This window comes from Notechis scutatus, chromosome Z (genome assembly GCF_049901735.1).
Source record: "Notechis scutatus isolate UNSWTSFEM ecotype Mainland chromosome Z, rNotScu1.2, whole genome shotgun sequence".
Classification (NCBI taxonomy): Eukaryota; Metazoa; Chordata; class Lepidosauria; order Squamata; family Elapidae; genus Notechis; species Notechis scutatus.
Window position 1 is genome coordinate 42,134,444 of NC_142025.1, and position 27,878 is coordinate 42,162,321.

Genomic DNA, 27,878 nt, shown 5'->3' on the forward strand with positions numbered 1-27,878 from the left:
TGGAATTTATACCTTCAGCAGCTTTTAAGATGTGTAGACTTCAACTCCCAAAATTTCTCAGCAACATGCAGGGAGGGGTATCTTAAAGTTGCTGAGGTGAAGACATTGATCTACTGGATTAATTAATTGATTTGCAAAAACTATAAGTTACTTGATAGTGCAATATTTCCATAATGTAGTGCATAAAATACACTAAAAGCAAATTCCGATACAATGAACATAAAAAATGGCAGAGTTTTGACTACCAAGGAAGGAATAATTTTAATATTCTTTACTAAAACCTGCCTATATCTTTGTACATTACCAAGAATCATACTCAATAGAGACGACTACTGTTTTAACAATGGTAAGAGTAGAGTTTAACAAGAGTAGATTTTGATCCTCCAGACTTAATTCTTAATATGGGAAGAAATCACTTCCTAAAGAAATAACTTCCTAAAGAAATTCCTATCTGTTTTTGAAGAAAATAGATTTAGAGACAAAATATGTTCAGAGGAAGTGAACTAGATCTTTTTAAATTTAAAAATTTGTATGACACATAAATAATAAACATAATTATAAACAGACATATTTTCTTTAAGCTCTGATTTAGCTTGTTAGAAAAAGTTATTACAGTAGCAAACAAGCTTGCCAAAATTGAATGTGTAAGCAGGTGCTTTTCAGTCTGGCCGTCTCTCTCCCCCTCTTCCTCTCTCTCCCCTCCCTCCCTTTCTGTCCCTCCATCTCTCTCCTCCCCCTTTTTCCCTCTCTCCCTCTCTACCCATTTCTCCCTTTTTTTCCCCCTCTCTCCCCTTTTATCCCTCTCTCCATTCCTCTCCCCCTCTATCCCTTCCTCCCATTTCTCCCCCCTCCCTTTCTCTCTCCCTCTCTCTCTCCCTCTATGTGCCAGCATTTAGTTTTTTCCATCATTGGGAGATTATTTTTTTTCTCATTCTTTAGAATGGAAAACTTACACACATCACATACATGCACGAATACCTGGTGCTGTTCGGATTGCCTAAAAATAAACTTGTGCATTCTTCTGCATATAACAGCGTTTGCTGCAATGCCATACAGATACTCCTCAATACACAACCATTTGTTTAATGATCACTGAAAGTTACAACAGCACTGAAAAGTGGAGCTACAACTATTTTTCACACTTATGATAGTTGCAGCATCCCCATGGTCACACAATCAAAATTCGAACATTTGTCAACTGGCATGTATCTATACCAGTTGCAGTGTCAGGGCTAACATGATTATCTTTTGCGACCTTCTATCAATGGAGAAGTCAGATTCATTAACAACATTGTTATTAACAACTGCAGTGGTTCACCTAACAGTAGCGAGAAAAATGGAGCAAAACTCAGTTAACAATTATCTGTCTTAACAATGGAGATTTTGGGCTCAATTGTGCAAGTAGAGAACTACCTGTATAAACTTCACTTGCTGGCTTTCCTGTCAAATGATATGCAGTTATTGTGGCGAAGCACACCTAGATAAAACTTTGTTGCTGAAGATATGCCACCCACATTTCCTGGATGAATTCTGTAAGTTAACATTTGTGGAATTCCTGTGTTTAAATCTTGTCGATTTCTGTTTACTTCCTTATTTTCATCAGCAGGTGGCAGTAACTGTTCTGGATATTCTGCCTGTCTCCGTACAATGTTACTTATATCCTGTATTTCCTAAAGTACTTTCTTCATTGTCAATTAAAAGAAAAGAAAAAGAAATGTTCTTAACCAATATTTTGTTCTGATGAATTGGGTTACGGGGTCAGCACTGAGAAATCAAAATATAATATAAACATTCTGTTTTTAAGAGAAAAATAGATTTCAGTTAACAATGTAGACAAAATGATAGCATCAATTTGTGCTTTCTGCCACAGGCACTTTGCAAAAGAAGTAGGAGATTTTCTGATTACTGCACTAGTTGTTCATTACAAAAAATAATTTAAATTATGAAGATATGGTAAAGTTTAAAATCCATTGCTTTACTAGCTGCATTTTCTGTGCATTACTTATAATTATTGAAAAGCTAATGAAGAAAAGTAGGAAGTTAGAAAACGAAAGGAAAGGAAAGGTTTATCCTATTACTTAAATAGCGTGTGGACAGCAAAACAAAAAACAGCAGTAGAAAATAAATGATACACCATAAAGTAACATTGGTACTTATCTATTGGACAAATTTGTTTTATGGCTATAATAACTGACAGCAAAGATATTGGAAATCCCTTAAGTAACAGCTGAACCACTGTCTTGTAAAGTCACTTGGTACTTTGAAAGAAGCAAAGGGCTTCCCTTCCCTTTCCCCACACACCCCCATCCCATCAGATAGTGTGACTCTGACGGCAACAAGAAATGGAAGTTTTTAAGAGCCTGCTTTTATCTTCCTTTCTCACTTTGCCCAATGTCCCGGGGAACTGCATTGTTTTGGATCTATTAGTTACGGCTGCATTTTTCTATAGAAGGGGAAATAACCCCGCCAAATTAGCCTTTAGAAAGTTTCAAGCCATTTGCAGAGGGCTGTTAAATAAATGGCACTGTGCCTTAATTTGATTGGTTTTATGTGCACTTATTAATGTGTAAATACTGGACCTAGCTGCCCAGCTGGATTAGAAGTCCAAGGATGTACATGCCTACCACTCCGCAGTTGTCACTGAAACCAGCCATGCCTAGACTTTCAGATTTAAGAATCCACGTTAGCAAACTTTTTGTTTGCTAACATACATACATGCATATCATGCATGCATTATGTATATGTGTATATACTATGTTCCCCTGAAAATAAGACCCTGCCTTATATTTTTTTGTCACCAAAAAGGGTACCAGGTCTAATTTTCAGGGAAGTTGTCATCCACTGACTCGCCTCACTTGCACACATCACCCATGGCTTCCTTTTTGCTGTCAGAGGCCTTCAGGAACTTCTTTTTCTGTGGCCAGCAAGGCTTTTCTGAAGACCTCTGCAGGGGATAACAGAGCAGATCAAAGAAATAGGCCAGCAAGGCAGGTGTTGGAGTGTGCGAGGCCTGCAACTGTCCAAAGGTAAGTAGTAGGGCAGCTCCATCCCCCTATTCCCATCCTAACTTAATTTTTACCCATGTACCCTGAAATGGGGGGGGTAGGGCTTATTTTGGGGGTAGGGCTCATATTGAGCGCACATGTAAAAATCAATCTAGGATTTACTTTCAGGATAGGTCTTATTTTGGGGGAAATACAGTTTATATATATATTATATATATTATATAATAATATATAATATATCTTATATATTAGAAGTCCAAGGGTGTACATGCCTACCACTCTGCAGTTGTCACTGAAACTGGAAGCAGCCATGCCTACACTTTCAGATTTAAGATTCCATGTATATATGTGTGTGTGCATGTGCGTACGTGTGTGTGTGTGTGTGTGTGTGTGTATTCAGCTTTGTTTGGGTATTTTCCCACACCATTATAGTTGTGCTTTTAAACACACTTCCTCACTAGTCCAACACATGAAAGCCACAGGTCATAGCATCGACTTCAATGGCACCAAAACCCTAGCCACTATAGAAAACCCCAGCCACAGAATTATCAGAGAAGCCATAGAGATTGAAAAAAGACCTGAAAGCATGAATAGAAGAGATGACTCCACCAGACTGTCAATTATTTGGAAGCCTGCACTCACAAACAAAAAAATCTCCACACCACAAGCCAGGCAAACACCTGGGCACAAACAGACCCCCGATACCTCCAGCTCAAACACACCCCAACCAGGCACCCAGATGAAGCCTAGATTCCTAATAAATGATAGGCGTCCGTTTACTCAGAGCCAAACCACACTAAAAGCCTCCAATACAGGAAACACAATGTTGCCAGCCAATCAAGACAAAAAAAAAAAAAAAAGCTACAAAACAGACAGAAGATATTAGAAACACCAATCAAGCAGAACACAGCAAACTCCAAGACCAGTAAACACAGACCAAGACTCCCAACCAATCAGGATGAAGAAAAAAACATTCTGGCACAGCAGTAGGCTAGCACCAATTTTAAAACAGAAACGGCTGTGAAAGTCTGACTCACAGACGAACACAATACAGAAGCCTGATGATGGCAGGTGAGATTCTGCCAAAACGTTGCTACAACTTTAAAGCACAACTATAATGACATGGGAAAATACCCAAACAAAGCTGAATAACATACATATAAATACCCGCAAAAACTTAAGAAAACATACATACATACATACATACATACATACATACATACATACATAATTTCTACCATTTGGCTTCTGAATTGATTAGTCTTGTCCTTGTTCTGAAGTCAGAAATCTCTTGTGCCTCTTCAAAAGTCTGCCTTGGGCATATCTCCAGTCAATGCTATCTCTCTAGAATTCAGGGGTGTCAAACTGGCAGCCTGCAGACTGGATGTGTCATGCACAGGCCACGCCCACCCCAGCTCCGTGAAGGAAAAAAACATAATGAAACATCACGTGATGGCAACATGACGCTGCGAGTTTGACACCCATGTTCTAGATGACAGTGGAAGTCAAAATGGAATGGGGCAATTCCCCCATTTGCAAAGCATAGTTTACAAAAAAAGGAAGAATTATGTTACCCATAAGGCAATATTAGATACATATAAATGAAGGAGTTTTTGTTAACAATTTGGAGGTCTCAATGTTTTTTTATTCAAAAATGCTATTATAAGGCTACTAAAACAGGGCTATAAACATTTAAACAACCACTAGATGGCAAAAAAATTGGAATTTTCTGTATCCTTATCCTGCAATCTAGTGTAGTTAGTCCTCAACCAACGACTGCAATTGAGCCCAAAATTTATGTTGTTAAGTGAGACCTTTGTCAAGGTTCCATTTTACGACTACTCTTGCCACGGTTGTTAAGTGAATCACTGCCATTGTTAAATTAGTAAGATAGTTAAGTGAATCTAGTGTCCCCATTGACTTTGCTTGTCTTAAGGTTATCAAAGGTGATCACCCAACCTCAGGACACTGCAACTGTCATAAATATGAGTTAGTTGCCAAGTCTGAATTGTGATCACATGGACCATGGAGATGCTGCAATGGTCATACGTGTGAAAAATGGTCATAAGTCACTTTTTTCAGTACTGTTATAACTTTGAATGGTCACTAAGTAAACTGTTGTAAGTTGAGGACTACCCGTAGTCCTCCAGGCTGTGCAGCCCCATGTCTTATAGCGTTAGCAATTATCTATAGCTATAAAAATCAATATGAAGTTTATTTCTTCTTTCTTCTCTGAAGCTGGTCTGTTTATTTGTCTGGAAAAGCATTTACCAGCTTAAATTGAATCCAACGCAACTGAGTTTCTGGAGGAACAAAATTGCAACTATTATCACTTCGAAAGAGACATGACCTTTAATTAAAATGCTACTTTTAATTGGGACTTTTATATTTTTTTTATTATTATTATTCCTTAGAAAAATGAAAGAAATTTCAGGGCATGACTTAAGCCCACAAAAGAAAAAACACAAAGAGAATAAGCAATCAGAAAATTCTTTCATGGAATTGTAAACTTCTTCACTGTACAGAAATCAATTTAACATATTTATTTCACAATAATTGTCCACTCAGGCTTAGTTTGAACTACCTTATTGTTAAGCATAATTATAGATTATAGTAATGTCCCTTAAAATATGCAACGTTTGAGTAGCAGATTTAAAGTTGGGATAAATAGGACTACTGGTTCACAAGCTGCACTGACTGCCGATTTGCTTCAGGGTACAATTCAAGGTGTTGGTAATTACCTTTAAAGCCCTTTGTGGCATGGGTTCAGGCTACCATCTCATCTCACTGGGATTGGCCCACCCCACTTGTGCCGACAGAAGAGTCATGCCATCAGTCAGGATGTCCAGAGGTGTCTTGTCTGCTATTGCATTTGTTCTGTGAAAATTTAGCCCCCACCCCCAAAGTGTGGTCAGCTCCAATCAGGATGCCCAACCATCCTGACTTTCTCTAAGAGCTTAACAGAATGGCCGAATAATAAAGTTGGAAGGGACCTTGGAGGTCTTCTAGTCCAACCCCCTGCTCAAGGAGGGAGACCTATACCATTTCAAACAAATGATTCTCCAATCTTTTCTTAAAAACCTCCAGTATTGGAATACCCACAGCTTCTGGAGGCAAGTTATATCACTGATTAATTGTTCTGTCAGGAAATTTCTCCTTAATCTAAGTTGCTTCTCTCCTTGATTACTTGTCATCCATTGCTTCTTGTCCTGCCTTCAGGTGCTTTGATAAATAGGTTGACTCCTTCTTCTTTATGGCAGCCCCTTAGATGTGGGAACACTGCTATCATATCATCCTTGGTCCTTCTTTTCATTAAACTAGACATACCCAATTCCTGCAATTGTTCCTCATATATTTTAGCCTTTAAAGGTAAAGGTTCCCCTCACACATGTGTGCTAGTCGTTTCCAGCTCTAGGAGGCAGTGCTCATTTCTGTTACAAAGCCAAAGAGTCAGCGCTGTCCGAAGACATCTCCATGATCATGTGGCCGGCATGACTAAATGCCAAAGGCGCACAGAATGCTGCTACCTTCCCACCAAAGGTAGTTTCTATTTTTCTACTTGCATTTTTACATGCTTTCAAACTGCTGGGTTGGCAGAAGCTGGGACGAGTAATGGGAGCTCACTCTGTTATGCAGCGCTAGGGATTTGAACTGCCGAATTGCCGACCTTTCTCATCGACAAGCTCAGCATCTTAGCCACTGAGCCACCGCGTCCCTCATTTTAGCCTTTTAATTTCCCGAATAAATATTTGTTGCTCTTCTCTGCACTATTTTTAGAATCTCAACATCTTTTAATAATTGTGGTACCTGCCAGTTGGCTTGGGACTTCAACAGAGAGGCTTCATGTTGCGGGTAGTTGATAGATTTGAGTTTACATGTATTATATAGGCAGAGATATAACCAGATAGATAAAGAGGTTGGATTCAGCCAGTTTACACCATTTTGACTGAACCATTTGTTAACTTTTTGTCCAGGCTGATCACACTACTGGTTGTTCCCGCCCCATCCTACCCTGCCCCTCCAAATCACTCCTTATCTTACCTGGTCTGCCTTGGCCACTTGCCTAGAGTCATGCCTGCTGCCTAGCTGCTGTCTGGCTGCTCTCTGGCTCCTTGCCCATTCCCACTCTTTGCCCATTTGCCTGCCTTCACCGTTCACCTGGACCATACGGCCCAGGCACAACTGCTTCCACTCTTCACACACTTGCCTGCCGTAGAATGCCTAATGTTTGATAAGTTGCTCTGAGTACAGGGACTGTGTGATTCCCCCCTTACTTGCCAGCTGTCACTGTACACCCAGATCATGCGGCACCCATGCCCAGGTCCAGCTGCTCTTGGTCTGTGCTTGCTTGCCTGCTGTCACCACTTGCCCAAACCACAACCCTAACCCTAACCCTAACCTGTGGCCCAGGCCCAGTTGTTGCCCCAGTGAGAGTGACACTCCTGTGCCGAAAAACCTTGCGTTCCTTTCCTCCAGTGTAAAGATCAAGGCCTTTTTACTCCATCCTAGGCCTAGGGCAGTGATGGTGAACCTTTTTGACACCGAGTGCCCAAACCGGAACATGTGTGCAGGCACATGTATGTGTGTGTGCCGGAGCACCAGAAAACCAAAGACCAGCTGGCTGGTGTGTGCATGCCTGTTTTTTTTGGCTGTTTTGGGGGGCGTTTCAGGCTGTTTTTGGTGTTTTGGGGCCGTTTTTGGCCTGAATAAGGCCTAAAAAGTGGCCTGTTTTCTGGTCGTTCCCTTTTTCTTCTTTTTTCTCCCCTCTTCTCTTTCCATTCTTTCTTCTTCCTTCCCTCTTTCCCTTTTTTCTTTCCTTGTTCTCTTGCCACCTTTCCTTCTTTGTCTTTCCTCTTTCCCTTTCTGCTTTCCTGTCCCTTCTTGAATGCTCAAATGCAAAAGGGGAAACATTTCTTGATGCCTCCTTGCCTTATGATCAAATGCCACTTTCGCTAGTAGTTTTTGGTCACTTAAAAGATTGAAAACAAACCAGGCTTCATTTATCTCATGCTTGCATTTAGTTGGAGCATCTACAGCAGGGGTCCCCAACCACCAGTCCCCAGACCGGTACTGGTCCATAGATCATTTTTTACCGGGCCGCAAAGCTTGGGCGCTGCCATCTTGTTTTGATGGCGCTTCCGGGTTTTTGGTTGCTTCCGGGTTTTCGGTTGGAAAGTGCTTCCGGGTTTTCAGTTGGAAAGCGGCATATGGGTGCTCAGATTGGGGGAAGTCAGTTGGAAAAGACAGGCCTGAGGTATATTATTCCCAGGGAGTGGGAACAGCTTTTACAGTTCTAAAATATAATTGGATTCTTTGAGGAGCTTACAATGCTGAGAGTTCTTTACAGCAGGGTCCCAACCCCGGATTGTGGTCCGCTACTGGCCGTGGCTTGTTCGGAACTGGACCATGCAGGTGTTAAGCGAGAGCATGTGTACGTGCGAAGCTCCCCTCACATGAGTGGCAGATGCTTGTGCTCGTGTTTGAAGCTTTGCTTGCATGAGCGGCACCAAACTTGCGATCATGCATGAAGTTCTGAAGCTTACGCGAACAATCACATGCCCATCATTCACATAAATGGAGCTGCTTGTGCATGCTCACCTGCTACTTGCAAGGAACTATTTATTCTCTCCCCCTCCCCCAATGGGCCACCAAGCCAGAAAGTTTGGGAACTTCCGCTTTAAGAATTATAAGAAAGTGGTTCTCTTCCTAATTAGGAAGCTGTCATTCACATGGGATTTAAAATGTAGAGAGTCTTCTGTTCTTTTGCCTTGCCTCCACGCTTTGTAGAGCAGATGGTCTATTTCTATTTCTTTTTTTTCGAGGGAGATTAAGTTAAAACAGTAGGTGCAACTATGGAGAGGAAGAAGGGGGTATTTGGGACTGCAGGAATCATACAGAAGAAACAAGTAATGATGGGAAAGATTGTGTGTCAAGTGGGAAAAGAACTAGGCCCCCTCTATGAGGATGGAAGAAGAGATACTTTCAGCTAGCAATCCCAGGTTGTTTTTTTCTCCTGAAAGTAATGGAATAATGCAGGTGGAAATTATCATCAGAACAGTTTTACCCATAGTTTTGCCCATTGAAAACATTGCTTTTAGCCTAGAGTTTCAGATAGTGCACTCTTGACAAGAAGAACTGGGGATGGAGAGTAGGAGGTTATGCAGGTAGTGGAAGAAGATGGTGTCTATCAGGGGTGGGATTCAAATTTTTAACAACCGGTTCTGTGGGCATGGCTTAGATGGTGGATGTGGCTTGGTGGTCATGTTATTGGCTGGGTGTGGCCAACTCAATATCACTCACATCGAGGCACGCATCTCCTCGCCTGGCCTCTCATGACTGTGAGGATGCTGCAACAGTCGTAAATGTGAAAAATGGTCATAAGTCACTTTTTTCAGTGCCATTGTAACTTTGAATGGTCACTCCACACAAGCAAAGTACCAGAAAAGGAGGGGGGAAAAACTCCAGAGAAGTTCCTGAGACAGGAAGTCTAGTCCTGCCAAGAATGTAATAAGGGTTAATGGAGAGGCAGTTTTTGTAAGCAACACCAGAATGTTTCCTTCCTGCCTTCCTTACAGGATTAGGCCAGTAATTTCTTCTAACAACCGGTTCTCTGAACTGCTTAGAATGTTAACAACCGGTTCTAGCAAATAGGTGCGAACTGGTAGAATCCAAACAACTTTAAAGGTAATCCCTAGTCATTCAAAGTTTTTCAATTCTTGAATTAAAGAAACCATATATTGAACAATAAAATTTCCACATTCATTTCAGCCTTACATTTTATGTGTTGGTTTAGAGCTAAATCAATTATGTACACACAATTCACTTTGAAGAGAATAGGGGAATCTCTGAAAGCCAAGAACAGAAAAAGAGGTAGGTGGGGGATATAGAATCTCAAATGCATGCAATGACTTATGTTTGTAGAAGCCAGCTTTCTTTCCATAGAAAAAGAATAGCTGCTTAGCTATTCTTTAGCTATTATCAAGACAGCTAAACCATGTGAGTGTAGCTTAATTTTCTAAGGAAACACATCTGATAGGAGAAAATAATTATAAATAAAGTGCCTACTTCTTTTTTGTTAGATTCTTACTTACCTTTTAATAATACTTTTTATTAAATTTGTCATATTGTTTAGATCATATTTCATGATTAGGAAACTAGAATCTGTTGCATTTTTTAAAGAAAAATAAATGCTTGATATTTCTGGGACAAAGATAGACAAATACAGATGGTTAATTGATAAGTTGTTTTTTATTAGCTTTTAGCTAAACTACTATATAGGCTTACAGTTTATAGCAATCCAAATAGAGCATATAAACTTTTTTTTAAAGAAAAGTATTTTAAGATTGCTCCCCCCTAAACCTGGATATGACTTTTTATAGGATCAAAATAGTATATGATAAAACTGAGCTGCTTGCAAAATGCAACTTCAGACTTCTCTGTTTTCAAAGACGAAGTTAGAATATGTTATAAAATTTATTCCTGGGACTCCATTCCTTCACACAAAAAATAGGAATTCATCATACTAGAATTTATAGTTCACTGTAGTAATTGATTAGCAGTAGATTTAGAATTGACAAAAGTGCTGACTGCTTATATTCAGTGTGCATTCATATAAAGATAACATCACATATCATTATTTGCTTAATCACAGTTGATTAACTTGGTACAACATGGGAAGCTGTGAATCATACAAGATCTACCATGGCTAAGCAAGATGTGCAGTTTTACTGTATATGTTCCAAAAGTGGTAAGAACTCTAGGTAATTCACATTATTTTGTTTATGTAGTAGAATCTTAAAATTGATGCATTTTCTTCACATGATTTCCATTACATTAGGGACAGCAATGCTACACAAAAGCAAATCTTGTTTGCAAAAATCCAGAGAATCATTAGAGGGCTCATCTAACAGAAAGGATTTCTCTCTATTTAGTCATTTGGAGCTTTGAAACTAAATCATGATATGGCTATATAATCAAGGTGTATATACAGTATGTGTTCAAGAACGGCAGTTTATCCTTATGATTCTCATCCTACCATTGCTTTCCTAATCTGTTTTCTTGGGGCAGTGCTTCTGCTTTGCACATAACAAGTAAGGAAACCCAAGGAAGTCAGAAAATTCTGCAACTGCTTTATCTTCAGCTGTGAATCTTGAAATCTTACTGTATTAACTTTGGAAATTTAGAAACTTTAGACAACTTTAGAAGCTCCCTGAACCTACTGTACACCTGTCCAAGTTGCTTAGATTAGTTGAAAGCCAGATAGTCACCAAACATGCACCATTCTTAATCTGCTTGATCAGCCTTCCTCAACTTGCTAAGTGCAAAACTATAAATGCCAGTGCTAGAAATTCTGTCAAGATTGACTAATGGACAATACTCAATCATTCACTAATAAAATTCACAATCATTACTTTTCCTTTTTTTAAAATTTGAGATCTGGTGCTCCTGTTTTAATTAATGATATTCATGCACAAAATGGGTATTTCAAAACCTTCTGAATAGACTGTTACTTTTATCTGATGTCTGTGAATTGTGGCAAGGTATCAGACAATGAAGTGAAGACATTTAAATTCACCTCATTTCTTTAATATATATAGGCAAAATAAACAAAAACATGCTACACGTGCAAATTTTGATGATAGAAATTACTGGGCTTTTCCTTTTCTTTTTTGTTATGATCACAAACCAATTTGGTGGTTTAGCAAATACTAAATTAACAAAGGATTCTCTTTTTTTTCTTAATTCTTACCACTTTTTTTACAGTTGAACATTTTTTCACACAATATATAATGTGCTTTCTTGTGAAACACCACTGATTTCTATATTCCATTCAAAATATTACTGTAAAGCTTACCATGTTCATATGCATACATCACTGCCACAATAGAGAAAATCATTGTAATTGAAATTTTCATCTTAAAAATAAATAAATAAATAAATATTCCTTACAATGGCTATTTTTCATTACATTAAGCTGGCTACTTAAACATTTCAATGGACAATGGAAAAACTGTCTCATTTGCGTCTTCTTTCAAACATTTGCAGGGCACTCCATTCAGAAGATCCTAACAAGGAAACAAAACAGTGAAGATTAATTGAATATAATGAATATTTACATATCCTGATAAGCTTGTCTCAAAATTAAGGCTCAGTGTGATGAATTTCCATTGTAAGCTGTGCCCATCAGACCACAACTAGAGTGTTGCTTCCTAATTTTAAGTGCCACATAAATTTGATTCAAAGATTTTAACTCATCTGAACTAGCCCCCAATATTGGCATTTAATTTATCCCTCAGAACTTCTGTGCTTGTGTTGTCTTAGAAAGTCATTGATCATGAAAATATTTCAATGTTATTCAGGCACTCTGGACTCCTCTGAAGATTTTATCACTCAGAATGACAACAGAATGTTCGAAGAACTATTTGCATCATAAGGTGGTCCTCCTATTTTCATTTGAGGAATTTCTATGATCACATGGCAAGTGCGTTATTCACCATCTACTATATACTGCAGTGAGCAGGAGACTAAACTAGGTGATTTTTAAAGTACTTACAATAAAACATAGAATTGCCTTACAGTGATAATCACTGTTGATTTAAGAGAGTCTTCCTCAGTCTGGATAATCTCTAAATGTATAGATTTAGCTCCCAAAATTTTCAGAAATGGCCATACCAGCTTGAGAATTTGCAGAGTTCATGTTTACATATCTTTGTCTGGGAAAATTGTGTTAGTATATTGGCAATTATAAAGGCAAGTGATAGATCTTACTTTTTGTTGGTTTTCATAAATGCTTAAAAGTCTGGCCTTCATCACTGTAAATAAAGGAACTGACATCTTAAGATTTAATTATTTTGTCTCTTTCACAGACACTTTTTCAATTACCAGTTCAATGTGTTTCTGGTTTAGATTTTTAACCTAAGTAAACTTACATGAATGTACTGAATACATTCAGTAGAATCTGATTTATTTGTTAGTGACTATTTTAGATTACCAGACAAAGGAACTGAAACTGTAAACATGTTCATATGTTAATAAGATATGAATTTATTCTCCTGAGTCTGACTAAATATTAATGTCTCCAGTAGTGTAATTTATAGACATAGTATGTTTCTCAAAATAATCCCCACTGATTCTGATGAAGTTGTATATACATATCTACAGAATAGCAATTTATTTAAGGTAGGTTTTTTTGAAATTCAAATATTCATATGGTGTCTTTTAGAAATGAACTCTCCAAGGCCTCTTGTAATAGCAGTTTGAATGTTTTTATATCTATACTAGCAGACAACCTGACAGCTAGACCACAATCTATTGTGTTGCATAATTAACTTGCTTTACTAAGGCAATTTGTACAATATAGAACATTGATTAAATATTTCAGATGACTTTGTAGAGGATGCTGGTATAAAATATTGGTTAATACAGTGAAACTGCAGAATATTGCTCACAGTAATAGTGCTGTGAGAACTTATTCTTTAGTAGGGTTATGTCCTATTGCAATTTTGAAAAAAAAAGTTTTAAAAACCGATAGTTGTTATTATTTTATATTTTCAAACATATGATCACAATACAAATTGAATTTCATCTCAAACTCAGCTCTGTTAATTGGTATTTACAAATGCAAGAGCATTTAATGGCTATCTTTCTCAGATAAATTATTCCCTTAATTGCTTATGATTCAAAGTAATTTGTAAACCTAAGTAAGATATGATCTTGGTATGCTGCAGCTTTCAATACTGCTAGATTGAAATATAAAGCACTTGATAATTATAATTTCAGAAAATAGTTTCCTTTGGCATACATTAAAGAATTGCAAAATCATTAGATGATATGGTTTGGTTTATAGAAATAAGAGAAACTGTTTCTTTTAAAATATTTCAGTAGTTTTAAAAATGTTTTTAATTAAGTTATTAAAAATACATACCCCCTGGATAGACTAGCAGATTTCAAATTTATAAATTACATCATAATGAACTGGGAATTGATGCTGTATAACATAAAAATTGATCTCATTTCATAAAGATCTATAGGATCATATAAGAAAGGTACATTTATAATAATTGTGCCTATAAAGAAGAAATTCATGGAGGAACCTGTGTTTTTTGAATGGTTTTGGACTCCAAAGACCATCCTTCCTGTTTATGTTACTTCCATAAAAAGTGACTATGGGCAACTTCTTGGAGAACTCAGGTTATCTATCTTTGTCTTAAATATTGTACGAAGGCTGTGTATTGAAAAATTAAAATTAAAAATTGTTTATAAGTAGGTTTTTGTTTGAGTTTCATTTTATAGTTTATACATACCAGAATTTAAAGATCTTTTGCCCATGAGTCCAACAAATGAGTCTGTTTTATATCCTGAAAAATATATTTGTGGGGTGTTTAAATACAGTACATTTGAAAGAGGCCTTAAAAAAAAAAAGGAATGTGAATGCATTTTCATGTTGAAATACACAGTAAAAACAGACTCTAAATATAGTTGAACTCAGGGCTATGTGAGCTCTAGTTATGGAAAATTTTAGTACAAATAAAGGTAAAAAAAATCATATTTTTGCATAATCTGATCTTTGCTGAATAATTGCCCATCTTAGTTCATTTAAAAGGGACTGATTAATAATAAAAAGTGGCTTTCATAAGTGAGCTATTTGGCTAGGCTGTATTTTAAAGCACTAGTTTATTATTCATAGACACTAGGGCAGGGGTGTCCAACCTTGGCAACTTTAAGACTTGTGGACTTCAACTCCCAGAATTCCTCAGCCAGCTTTGCTGGCTGAGGAATTCTGGGAGTTGAAGTCCACAAGTCTTAAAGTTGCCAAGGTTGGACACCCCTGCCCTAGGGAGTTATTTCAACATACTTTGGAATATAGAGTCACTGGTGCTCTCTGAGTTTAGTGATTTGTTTACAGACCAGCTCCTGGAAGAGCAATGAGGGAAGGATTTGGCAACACAGAAGTTTCCCAGAGAGAGACCTGGATCAAGATATTTCACAGTCCCAAATTGGATGAAGAAGTGAGGAAGAAATTCAGGGTAGCCAGATCCTAGAATTTCTCAGGATATATCTAGCTTAGAAAGTTATAGCTTTATGTTGGCAAGATTTCTGTCCGCTAAATGTAAGGAATAAAGCAGGGGTCCTCAACCACTGGGCCGCGGACCAGTCCGGGTCCGTGGAGCACTCTGTACCGGGCCGCAAAAAAAAAAAAGAAAAAAAATGGCGGCTTTCTTTGCCTTCGGTGAATCCTGCTGGGATCGGGGATCAAGGACACAAATGAAAGAAGGGGAGGGAGGAAGCAACCGAAGCCTGTCCTGCTCTCTGGCTCAGCGGCTTCGATTTCCTCCCGCCTCGTTCCTCTCTCAGTCGCTCTCTGCGCTGCTCCACCAGCCCAGGAAGAAACTGCTTCAAAGAAGCCGGGGTGGTGGTGGTGGCTTTCCTGTCGCCGCAGCTCCTCGAAGCGCCCGTTTACCCCCACCCGCCCGCCCACGCGCGCTTCAATCCACAGTGCTCCGTTCTGCCTGCCTGCCTGCCTTCTTCGTTTCGAGCAGCTTCGGCTGAGAATAATAACTATTCGCCTCTTTTTATCAGCAGAAGCTGCTCCGAAACGAAGAAGGCAGGCAGGCAGGCAGAACGGAGCACTGTGGATTGAACTGTGCGTGGGCGGGCGGGTGGGGGCAAACGGGCGCTTCGGAGGAGCTGCGGCGACAGGAAAAGCTACTCCCCTGGCTTCTTTGAAGCAGTTTCTTCCTGGGCTGGTGGAGCAGCGAGAGAGCGACTGAGAGAGGAACGAGGCAGACACCTGAGGGAGGGAGGGAGGCACCTGAGGGATGGGGCTGAGGGGAGGCAGGGCCGAGGCGCTCCCTGAACTTGGTGGTTTGCTGGCAGACGTTTTATTACCCGACTAGGTAACAACATCAGATGTTACCTAGTCAGGTAATGAGACGTCTGCAAGCAAACCACCAAACTCGGATTCTCCCCCATCCTTGAAAAAGTGTTTGTGCTTGAAACTGGTCCCTGGTACAAAAAAGGTTGGGGACCACTGGAATAAAGGATTGACCTTGACTGAATTTTACTATGACATTTCTGGGCTTGGCTCTGACATCAATCTTGCCACTCAAGTTATGGCAGTTTCCAGGCTAGAAATATATAGCCTCTTAATATATGTAGTGTCTATTTCTGCTTCTACAATGGTGTAATTCTCTCTTTCTCTAATAATTATTTCTTTATTGTGTACCCAGTTAACATTTTTTAAAAGTTATTAATGCAATCAATTTACAAATTGTATATACTTTGTTTGACAAAAACCTGTGCCATTTTTAAAAATTGCTTTGATATGATCTCAACCTATTATAAATTATTCTTTGGAGAGTTTTCTCCCAAAGTTCTTCAAATTATTGATCAATGTAAAATAAATGGCCAGGCTTTCAAGGTCCAGAATACCTTCCGCATATAACATATTTGTAAGCATTGTGAGATTTCTTTCTTTCTTTACCAGATCATAATTTTGACAGCAGCCAATATATATAGTGGAATAAGTGTGCAGAAGCTTTGGATGAAATAAGTGTGATTCAAAAAGATCTGATCTCCAAGATTTAATTCAACACTCAATCAGGAACACCAAAGGCATTTTCAAATCTTTGGTAGACTATTTTATATGTTGTAAAACCCAGTCAAAATAAAATATATAGTATTTTAGTCTTGTAAACTAAGCTTTTGGGTTTTGGCTAAAGCTTTAGACAGTTTGGAGAAAAGTATAAAAATCAGATTGCTTAACATATCTCTGTGATTCTCTGCTCTATTTATAAAAAAGATCAACTATTTTACTGAGCTGGCTTGCAATGAATGTACTGTAATGCACACTATACTAGAAAAATCAATACAATGCTTGCCTGCCTGCCTGCCTGCCTGCCTGTCTCTCTCTCTCTCTCTCTCTGTCTCTCGTAATGGATTTATTAAGATTCCTCTAAAAAGGTTCTGGGCTGCTTACAATGCATCCCATACACAAGAAACAGAATTAAAATAAGATGACTTCCTGGACTAAAACGGCATTCCCATCATGTAGAAAAAAGACTGGACTCGAACTCCACAAACATCCTAATACCAGGTCTGGGATCAGAGAGAATATGTTAAGACACACCTGGAACCTTGGACAGGTTTATTATCTGTAAACTTACTTGGGAATAAGTCTCAATGTTCTCAATGGGGCATTTCAGCCATAATTTTCAGGCAGCCTTTTAGCAGCCAGGGAATGCATTTTCTTTTAATTTGTTTTAATCCCTAAGGACTTCAGTAAATAAAATAGTTATATTATGAAATTGAATAAAGCTATGATACCAGGTGGGATTAAAGAGTAATAAGTTTATCCAAGAAAGTTTGCCTTTGTTTTCCACCTATATTAAAATAAATCAGTTTGGTGGGAGATTTGCTACTAAGCTTTGATGTCAGGGTATGGCAGAACTTGAAATCACACTGGGAGTAGTTTATGTTAAATAGATAAAGTGACAGCTCTTTTTATCAACAAAGTGTCCTGGAGAAAAATATCAGATTCATTGTTTCATAATAAAATATTACCCTGTGATTATAAAATTGGGATTTCGTAGTACAGCCTGCATGAGCTTGCTCAGAAGTAAGCCTTGCTTTGTTTAAAGAATCTTATCCCTAAAAGTTTTAGGAATGAAGAATCAGTGAAACTTAATCTGAGGTACAAATAGAGACAATAATAGAAAACTGAACAGCCTGAATGGATCCATTTCTCTTCTCACATTAGAGGGTCTATGCATAGTGGCACAGTGGTTAGAATGCAGTATTGCAAGCTGACTCTCTACAGACAGGAGTTCGATCCTGACTGGTTCAAGGTTGACTCAGCCTTCCATCCTTCTGAGGTCAGTAAAATGAGGACCCAGATTGTTGGGGACAATATGCTGACATTGCATATCACTCAGAGAGTGCTGTAAAGCACTTTGGGATGGTATATAAATCTAAATGCTATTACTACGGTATTACAGGATATACCGTATATACTCGAGTATAAGTCGACCCGAATATAAGCCGAGGCACCTAATTTTACACAAAAAACTGGGAAAACTTATTGACTCAAGTATAAGCCGAGGGTGGGAAATGCAGCAGCTACTGGTAAATTTCAAAAATAAAAATAATTAATTTGGGAAACGATCTCACTATCATGAAAGGTTTAATTGATTCACTAACCCAAAAGAAGAAGATGATGATGACAGCGGGAGGCAGGAGTCACTCTCTTCCCCTCCCTCGGAGGCCCCCTGAGTCAGGAGTCACTACGCCGGCGTGGCCCCAGTCCCGCCGCCTCGGGAAAAGGAAAGGCAAAGCGCTTTTTGCCTTTCCTTCCCGGCTAAACTGTTGGGAGTCGCTGCCGCCGGAGGCGCGACTCCACACCATTTTTTTTTCAGAGGGAATCTGACTCGAGTATAAGCCGAGGGGATTTTTCAGCACAAAAAATGGGCTGAAAAACTAGGCTTATACTCGTATATACAGTACATAACTGATTTTGTTCATATTTTTTGCTTGTTTAGAATAATGTGCAAATAATTAGTTATAAGTAATAACTTGTATATCCAGCATTTGTTATAAACAGAACGTAGAAGTTCAGGAAAGGATGTAAACATCCTTTCTGAGGAAAATCCATCATATAGCCTGTTTGATGTTTCTTTCCAGGCGGTACCAACGTCAGAGAACCTGACCTAGCAATGCTGCATTATCTATCATATTAATCTTTTCTTCTTTCCCCCCTTTTTAACATTGCAAGCTCTCTTCCAAAAGGAAGACCATTTCTGTCTAAGATGATTAACCTATACTGGCACATCAAAAAGAAAGCAAAGCTAGAAATATTTTCCCTGTTGCTATATGTCCATATGGTACGGACTGTTACCTTTTTCCTCTATAGCTTCTGTTTCTATGTTTCCATATCCTAATCAGTATTCCACTGGTAGTATGTGTTATGTAATTAACATTCATTCTGGTAGCTCACTTCCATTTAGTAATGAAATAATTTGTATAAATGAGCTTCAGTGGACAGTTAATAATTTTGGCAAGATTTTTTATTCATGCAAAGATTGCTTATCCAGTTTGATTAATAACTTTCACTAATAACAATGTTGGTTCTACTTCTTCAAATTGCTTTAAAAGTTATCATTTTCCAAGTAACTGTCAAATTGTGTCAAACTAGGGTTATAAACTTAAGCTGTATTGCAAGTAAATGCCACTGATGGTGCTAAATGTTAATAAGGGATATTGTGAGTTTAATAAGTGATACAGTATATGCTAAGACTGGCCCTAGAAAGATATTCTTATATATTTTTGCTTAGATATTAGCCTCTAGAATTTAATGGAATATTTGCTGAGGAATATGAAGAAGGAACTTATTCTGTATTCTGCTGAAATCAATCCAAAAAACCAATGCTATGATTAATATCAGTAAATGACTAAAGATCAGTAAAATTAAAACATCATTCCACCATAAATGAAAATTTAAACAGTTATATAATATACACAAGCTGAAAATGAACAAATCAGCCAATGAGAGTGCTAGTCACATGTACAGAAAGCTGTTTTAAAAGAATGGGGCCTTTGGTCCCACTCCTTGCTCAACTGTACTGCTGAAAAAGTACTGTTGGTCTTAATGTCCATTTTCATGTCTACTATGCTCAGTGGAACTAATTTCTAACTAGGTATGCACAGGGATTATGCTAGATTGGAAAAATCTTATTCTGAAATTACTCTCTTCTAAAGTACAGGGTAAGAATGGATTATTCTATTTGGAATTTCTGAACATATCTTGTTCATGAAGGGCCCTTGAATATATGCCAAGATTTCTATGCATTCACTGGAAATGCTGGCTTTGATACAATTTTCCTAGAATCAAATATATATTTGCAATTCTGGATGAATCTTATATAGAAGTAATTGATTAATGGTGCACAGGAAAATGGGAAGAAAATCACACTCTCCCAGATCAACCCAAAGGAAAAAGGAAGAATAGTCAGGAGTATTGTTTGTTTGTCAACTTGAGATATTTATGAAAATAATAACAGCAGGATATAAATTCATAAATAAAACCAATTCCAACTTACTTTTGCGTGAGACAGGGGTATATCCTGGAAATCAAAAAACAAAATAATTACCAAGTGCATATCATGATTTATCATTTAAAAAAGAAGGAAAGCATTTCAAAGAACCACAATATTGGTGTGTAGCAATTAATGCCTTAATTGTTTTCTGAATAATTCATGGATGTGAAACCTTTTTAGTCTAGGCACAATATCCCAGGAGTGTTTACTGTATGTGCTCCATTATAAAATGGGATATGCTTTTTATATGATTCTCATATTATTTTTTCTTGAGTAAAGGACATTCCATTTGATGCATGTCTGCAACCTTGATTTTATTCAGGATTTTCATTTCATTTCTTTCAAAATTCATAATTTATTTGTAGGAAGTAAGACTCTTATTTTACATACTTAGTTTTTTCTATGGTGTCTTGCTAAATGTACAAAAATATGTTTCATGATATTAAGAATATTCCTAAAACATTTTTAATGGAATCAAAATAAATATTTTAAATAACTATAAATAAATAATGAATAATAAATATACTAATTATAAACACTAAATTGAGAGAATACATGCTTTATTTTATTAAATATTTTTAATTTGAATCATTTTTAGCTGCACCTAAATACGAAATGTAAATGGTTCTTACCAGCATCCCGTTTGCCCATTAACCCATAGAATTGCTGAGGTCTGGGTCTTCTGGCAATCCTCTGAAGAAAGTGTTCAAAAGGGAAAGGCAACTTTTCCTGAAACAGAAATATAAAAAGACTACTTTTTCAGCTTCAGCTCAGCTTCACTTATAAAATGTGGCACCCATTAAATAACAAAAAGCACTTAACCTAGTAGATTAGCATATTCTGAGGTTTCTTTTACCTTTCACATTCAAAAGCAGCTTATCTCAAAGGAAAGGGATTTCCCCCCCTCTAAATTCAAATGAGCAAATTGATGTAAATGTTAATTTAGGATCAAAAGCTTCCTGCATTTAGGTACATGTAGGCCACAAGAGGGCATTGAAAATTAGGAGCTGAAAGTAGTCAAGATTGGGTTCAAAATTAATAGATTGGTTGAGTAAAGTTTTAAAAACAAGTATAGTGGGTTTAGAATGTGATCTGTTTTCATTCTTAACTTTTTTTGTATCTAGATAATCCATCTTAATCCCTTGCAAAAAGTATGAAACAATGAACTTGTTCGATCACTTATAAATTATGGATGTATTTTATGAATAAACCATGAGATTGTCTGACAGGTGTTGACTTAGAAGATGGTAGCGAGGAATATTAAATGAACCAAGGTCTGATACAACCAGGGCAGCTTCATATCTTCTTAAGTATTCTGTTTTATGATTGCTTATACAATGACATGGGTAGGTTGCTCTGGAGATTATATTTTACAGAAAAGATACATGACTATCAGCCAGCATGAATCTGTGAATTTTGGATCCAAAAATTATGTTTCAACTTTTTCCATAGGAATCAGTAAAATATTATGATGGAATATAGTGCCAATTGAGCAAACAGGACCATCTGTAGATAGCACCACATCAGGTCCCTTTGAATATTAAATTGTTTAACAGTACTTTCATATCATTTATCATATCAAATAAAGCTCTAATGGGATTTGAATACAGATTTATACTGGGCATCTTTATGTCAAATATCTTTGATTCTTCTTTCCATAATATAGCTTCATATAATTGTGTAAATTTGAGCAGTTTATGTAATTGGTATTAAATAGTGAAAAGAGCTGGAATACTTATAAATATACTAACACCCAATGAATTCAACTTGATAAATGGATGAGTTTAAGCAAATAAGCACAATAATTTCAATATGAATATTTACTTTCCCTATTACATTTAATTGCTAACATATTCATTTCTTCAGCTTTTTAATTTCTGTCCAGAACGAACTTATAAGGCCATGTTAGATGAGATGCCGGTGATTGATAAAATAAAAATGATACTGGTACACTGTTTTATTTTTGTTAGAAGCAAACATGGATTTTAAATTGTAATGGGAGTTGGGAATTAAGGCTTCTCCCAATGGCAAAAACTAATCATTTCAATTGGCATTTTCTCTTTCCTTGAAAATTATTTAAGGGAAATAGGCGCAGGTATAATTTTTCCTGTTCTCACTCCTTATTTGAAATGCAAGAATTATTGTCTTATGTAAACATAAGAGAAAAAAGTCATGTCTCAAATTAAACAGCTTTAAGGTCTATTTCTTTAAAAAACGTGTATGTTATTGTTTTCTCAAATGGTTTCTTCCCATGACATATGCAATTCCTATTCGCAATTACTTTTATTTTTCACCCAATTATGGTCAGCAAGCTATGGTTAAAGGAATGATCAGTATATTGACTGAGGATATACAATGCCATCCAAAGAAAATACCATATCATCCAACATTATAAGAAGGGAATATTGATGGTGTTGGTTATAGAGGCCTGGAAAGGAAATATTATGAATAGATGAGAAGAAGGGGCTTGGCCTTGGGGTTTTAACCTATCTTATAGGCAAATTTGTTATTGTTCTCCTAATGCAGATAGAAACACAACCTGAAAACCAGGACAAGCAAGTAATATAATGGAATTCAATATATCTTTCCCTAAAGTTTAATATATCTTTCCATTTAATTAAGTTGCCAGATGTAGACATTCCCTACATTTTGCGGAAGGAGCAATTCAGAAAAGATGATGGCAGTAAAGAGAAGTGATGTTATTCTGGCATGAAAAAGACCTGTGATCAGATAAGATGACTCTTGCTGTCTTTTTTTCAGATATGAACACAGTCTTCTTATGTATGGGTATCATACTACATTGGGTGATTTTAGATTCTCAACTCGGTTGAGGGCTATTTTTTCCCATTTGTGATCTACACTGCTTGGCTTCCTCCAGACAAGAAAAGACTTTGTTTCTGCATGTAGAGGAGCATCTAAGCATGTTGTTCTAATGATGGACTGCTTGCAACTTTTAATTTTTTCCCTACACCCCCATTCAAGCTTTTAGTTTAAGAAATCCCTGTTTTTCTTGAGTTCAAATAACTTTTAAGTTTGCTAACCACTTTGCTCTGTCATATGCAGATTTCACAATTTGGCTCCCAAATCCATTTTTAGAATCATACCTTAGACATATTTATGTTTTCTTTGAAAGAAAGAAATCCTCTTCTGGTTAATAATTGCAGTAAAGAGCGATTTGAAATTAGTCCCGTTCTATGGACACAATAATAGGATTTGGTGGATTAACAACATACAATTTCGCCAAATTCCGATTATCTCTAAGACCAGCCTACCTCACTGGGTTGCTGTGATGAGAACAAAATGAAGAAAGGCTGCCTGGTGATATGGCACCCTAAATAGGACATCCATGGCACATTAAAAAAGTAAGATTAAAAACTCTGATGCGTTTACTCACGCTAAAAACGCAACAACTGCTAGAAAGCGCGCGGGAAGGAGCGACGCCAGGAAGCAATCGCTCTTTTTCACCGGCGACCTCAATTTTGAAAGGAGAACGTGGCGCTCCGTCAGCACAATCCGGCGCACTCGCCTGGGCCGAAAGGAGGATGCAGAGAGGCGGAATAGAGCGGATAATTCGCCCCGACGTCGCCTCGGCTGAGCGCGAACGGCCAACATTCCTTGGCGCACCTGCCAAAAGCTGGCGGCGTCAGGGATGCCCATTTACACTGTCAGCTCCTTCCCGCTTTGTTCTTTGCTCCCTCGCCCACCCGTGCCCCGCCATCCAGCATCCTCGGCCTCGCCCATTTTCAAACGCAACCTAAGTTGCGGGGATACCCCAAAGTTGTCGCTTCGTCTCACCTGGTTCTGCTCGCCTCCGTCGGACCAATCCGCCCAGTAGTTCAGCTCGTGCTGGTCTCCCAGTTCTTCCCCCACGGCATGCGCGGATGATAGAAAGAGCATGACCAAAAGCAGCACGACCTTCTTCATTTCCAGCTTTTTCTCCCGCCGAAGAATCCTAGCAGAGCAGCGGTGAGGATACCGTCGAGAGAAGCGAGAGCGCTCCTTTCCCGCTTTTGCGCCTGTTTCAAAGTTCTCTGAAGCTGTGGTAAGAGAGGAAGCGAGAGAAGAAAAAAAGTGAAGGATGAATGCGAAGGTTCTCCTCCCACGTCCCGCTAGAGAAGACCATAGAAGGCAAAGGAGACATCTACGTAACCCATAGCACCCGCCCCATAATCGATCTGGATGTATAAAATTGAATTAAAGCAACATCCAGGCAGAGGCAAGCAGCCAGTCTGACAGCGCCAACGAACCACAGCACTTACTGCTACTGAGAAAGGTGACCCAGTAGTTGCTTGGTGGAATACCAAGTGCCAGGCTAAGAATCTGCTATGCTTTATAGTCCAGAGCTTGGGGAGGGCTTAAATCTAATGACTTCCAGGTGTTTGTCATATGAGTCATCTGACTAGCCCCCTCCCCTCCCCCCAGATTACAATTGTATGTGTTCAGTATGCAGTTGCCACCAGGCTGTTGAATGAACAAAACTTCCTTTGGAGTTGCTCTCCCCATGAATTATTATCCTTTTTTTTCTCATCTTTTTATCAGCAATCTGGATCAAGCCCCCACCCAAGGGAAAACTTTATTTAGCCCATCAGACAGCATCTCTCAGCTCACAAAGTACCTATAGCCCCAGGACGAATCATTAGAGTGGATCAAGTGGTTTATCTAAAGCAGTATTTTAAAGTATTTTGAATGTCAGGCCTACTGTCATTAAGACACAGAACCCCAAATTTCAATTAAAAAGTGTTTTTAAGCAAACTACATATTATAATAATATGTAGAATATAAAAAGTATTCAATGAGATTTTTTAACAAAATCATTACATCAACAATAGTATATAAAATACTTTGCTCAGACTGCTTTACTGCAGGCATTTCTGATACTTATTCCATTGTTTATTTTATTCTAGGTTTAGTCAAGACTTCATAGCTACAGGCAAAAGCATCCATTTGCTAGATAGTGAGACAGCATAACAAAATTTGGGGTGTACAAGAGAAACAAATAAATCCACAAAGACTGTGGTTTCTGCTATAATTCAACGGCCATTCCCACCCTACAATAATCACCATTTCTGCTGTCATTTTATTATTGTTAAGGCAAAGTTATATAGGCACAGTATTGGTTGGGCGATTTTAGAAGATGCTGGAGGTTTTTCTCTACATCTAAGCTGGAGTATCATGAACCAATTTTGACTTGGCAGAAAACTGTATCATCATAATATTTGCTGACCCCATTCCTGGCTCTGTTGTTTCTGTTCCCATTTACTACAACCACCAGATCACCTTGCAAATTACAAACTTTAACAAATGTGGTGCACTTTGAGGCTGATCTTGGATTGAGTCAGAATAAGGATGAGAAGACTGTTATAATACTGGCAGAAGAAAGGATGGGTTTCTACAGGTTGGAGAGAAAAATGAAGACATCATAGAGACAAGGCAGAAAAATAAGTTGTCATGGCTTTAATTTGGTGCACACAGAGAAAAATTCTAAAGGAACAAATAAGAATCTGTTCCACAAAGGAAGGAAGAACAAGTTTGAATACGAAACCACTAGTAGCAATATTTGCTGAAATTTGGGCCACACTTAGGCCATGTCCACCCCAGTTCTGTGAAGGGGAAAAAACATTGTGACATGTCACACAATGGCATGAGTTTGACACCCGTGATCTAAACTATTGTATTAGATTATCTATCTAGGTCCTAATGGGCTTAGGTCTAGAGCTGCCAGTTGATACCTCAACATTTGATAACATAGTGTAGTGGCAGTTTGTTGACCTAAAATTCCCTTATATCATACAAGAAGAGAAAACAAGCCCTTACCAGAAGCTTAAACTTTTATCCTCACAAAGCTATTATCATTTCTGACTGACCAATTTCCTTGCCAATTAGTAGGCACTCAGACTCAAGGAATTTGGGTCCATTTGCAAAACTAACAATCAAGTTGTAATTGTCTGTACTCTATATTTGTGCCTACACCTTTAATCATCACCTTCAGTGGTACATGGAAAAGAAATCCATTTGATTTAATCTGTAAATTACTCATTAGAGGTACACATCCAAAAAAAATTTTCTGATGGTTTGAGCAAAGTGGAGTTGGCTTTCTCTCCTTTAGTAAGAGCAATTTATAGATTGCTCTTGCCTTTTTTTGCAGCCAATTAAAAAAGTGGTATTGACAGTAATTTACACTTGATACATCTGGATATGATTAGCAGCAAAAAGTTGATTATATCAACAAGGTAGTCTAATTAGGAGATACACATCTTCTAAGTCCAGGAGAAAATAATCTTAAACAGTTTCCCTTTTGTATCTGCTTGCTGACACTATCAGTTCTATTGTAATAATTTTATGTGCTTTAGGAGTTTTTGTTTTTCCTTGGCAGGTGAGGTTTGAGAGGTTCTTTCTTACGTTATTACTCTTAGTGCATATGAAGTGTTTCACTGAAAATAAATCATAATTTCCTTTCATTTATTGGTATTGGGTAGATTTATGAAGATACTTGCCCACAGGGTAGGATGACATCCAGTGGAGTACAGTGGGCTCACCTGGGTCTCCAAAGGAACATTTATTTATTCACTGTCTGGGACTTAACAGGATCAAATGATATAATCATCATCTAGGCGATGCCATAAGACTTTCTATTACAATGAAAAAAGCATTTGAGCATTGAATGCAACAAATTTTATTCTTGCATTTTATGCTAGAAAAGCTTGCTGAAATCCTGAAGAATTGCTGGGATTTGCTACTTCTAGATAGAAGTCAGTTGGATCAATGTTGCAAGTAAGGATAAAGCAACATTTTATGTTCTTATTACATTTTGCTTTGATTAAGTTAAAAGGTACCATCTTACTCAAACTATTTTGTACTCTGTTAGTTTAAAACAAGTATAGCTCTTTCTCTTTAATTTTAATATATTTTTGTTTTTTGTTTTGTATCCTGCCTTTATTATTCTTAAAACTGATGCAGCAAGCATAGCTAACGTTCCTGTGAGGTGACCTTTTCTTTATGATTAAATATTTTCGATTTATGATTTAATCTTAATTTTAAAATTTGTGGGGCCCTCCTTTTTCACCCAACAGCTGCTAGTGATGCTTTTTCTCTTCTCGCCACTAGCCGGCAGGAAAAGCATATCTGCCAAACCGTTGCAGGATTTTTCTGAGATTTTCATGTGTTTTTCTCCTATATTTTATTTTGTTGAAACCTGAGTTGAATAAAATTAAAAACAGAGAAGATCAAAGAAGATCAAACAAAGAAGATCAAACAGCAGGGTTTTTTTTTTGTGTAAAATATGACAAAAAGAAAAATGTAATCATGAGATTATTTTAAAAGTGTAGGAAAGTAAAACCCAGGTGACCAAGTAAATAGCTGCAGTGAAAACCACTGGATTGTGGCACTAAATGGGGATTTGGACTTGGTGGCCCATTCCAACTTAGTGATTCTGTTTTATTCTGGCTTACTTTTTGCACTGAAGTGCTATCCACCCATCTTTTTGACAAAAAAGCATTAAATTTATTGCTGTCATTGTGTTTACCTGTTTTGCCTTTGCTGTGTTCTGACTCATGCTGAATAGTGCTGTGCTGTAGTTGTCTGTACACCATGTGTTATCAAAGCAATTAGTTGTGTTTTTTTTAATTTACTGCTTTTTCTCTTCTCGTCACTAGCTGGCAGGAAAAGCATATCTGCCAAACCGTTGCAGGATTTTTCTGAGATTTTCATGTGTTTTTCTCCTATATTTTATTTTGTTGAAACCTGAGTTGAATAAGATTAAAAACAATAACAACAGCAACAAAGA

General features: G+C 37.7%; 1 protein-coding gene across 2 annotated transcripts; it reads right to left on the reverse strand.

The window, feature by feature from the left end:
* Nucleotides 1–10,234: 10,234 nt before the first annotated feature.
* On the reverse strand, nt 10,235–24,433 carry TAC1 (tachykinin precursor 1). Of its 2 annotated transcripts, XM_026675657.2 has the most exons (7): nt 24,355–24,406; nt 24,108–24,132; nt 23,891–24,077; nt 20,728–20,824; nt 20,099–20,122; nt 14,309–14,362; nt 10,235–12,070 (listed from the first exon to the last, which is right to left on the reverse strand). In XM_026675657.2, exons 3-7 carry the CDS (start codon nt 24,017–24,019, stop codon nt 12,021–12,023), a joined length of 354 nt encoding a protein of 117 aa, XP_026531442.1. In that variant the 5' UTR covers nt 24,020–24,077; nt 24,108–24,132; nt 24,355–24,406; the 3' UTR covers nt 10,235–12,020. The 2 variants fall into 2 exon arrangements, with proteins under 2 accessions (XP_026531442.1, XP_087801005.1); XM_087944879.1 differs by lacking the exon at nt 14,309–14,362 and having other exon boundaries at nt 23,891–24,132; nt 24,355–24,433.
* Between the last annotated feature and the right edge of the window lie 3,445 nt (nt 24,434–27,878).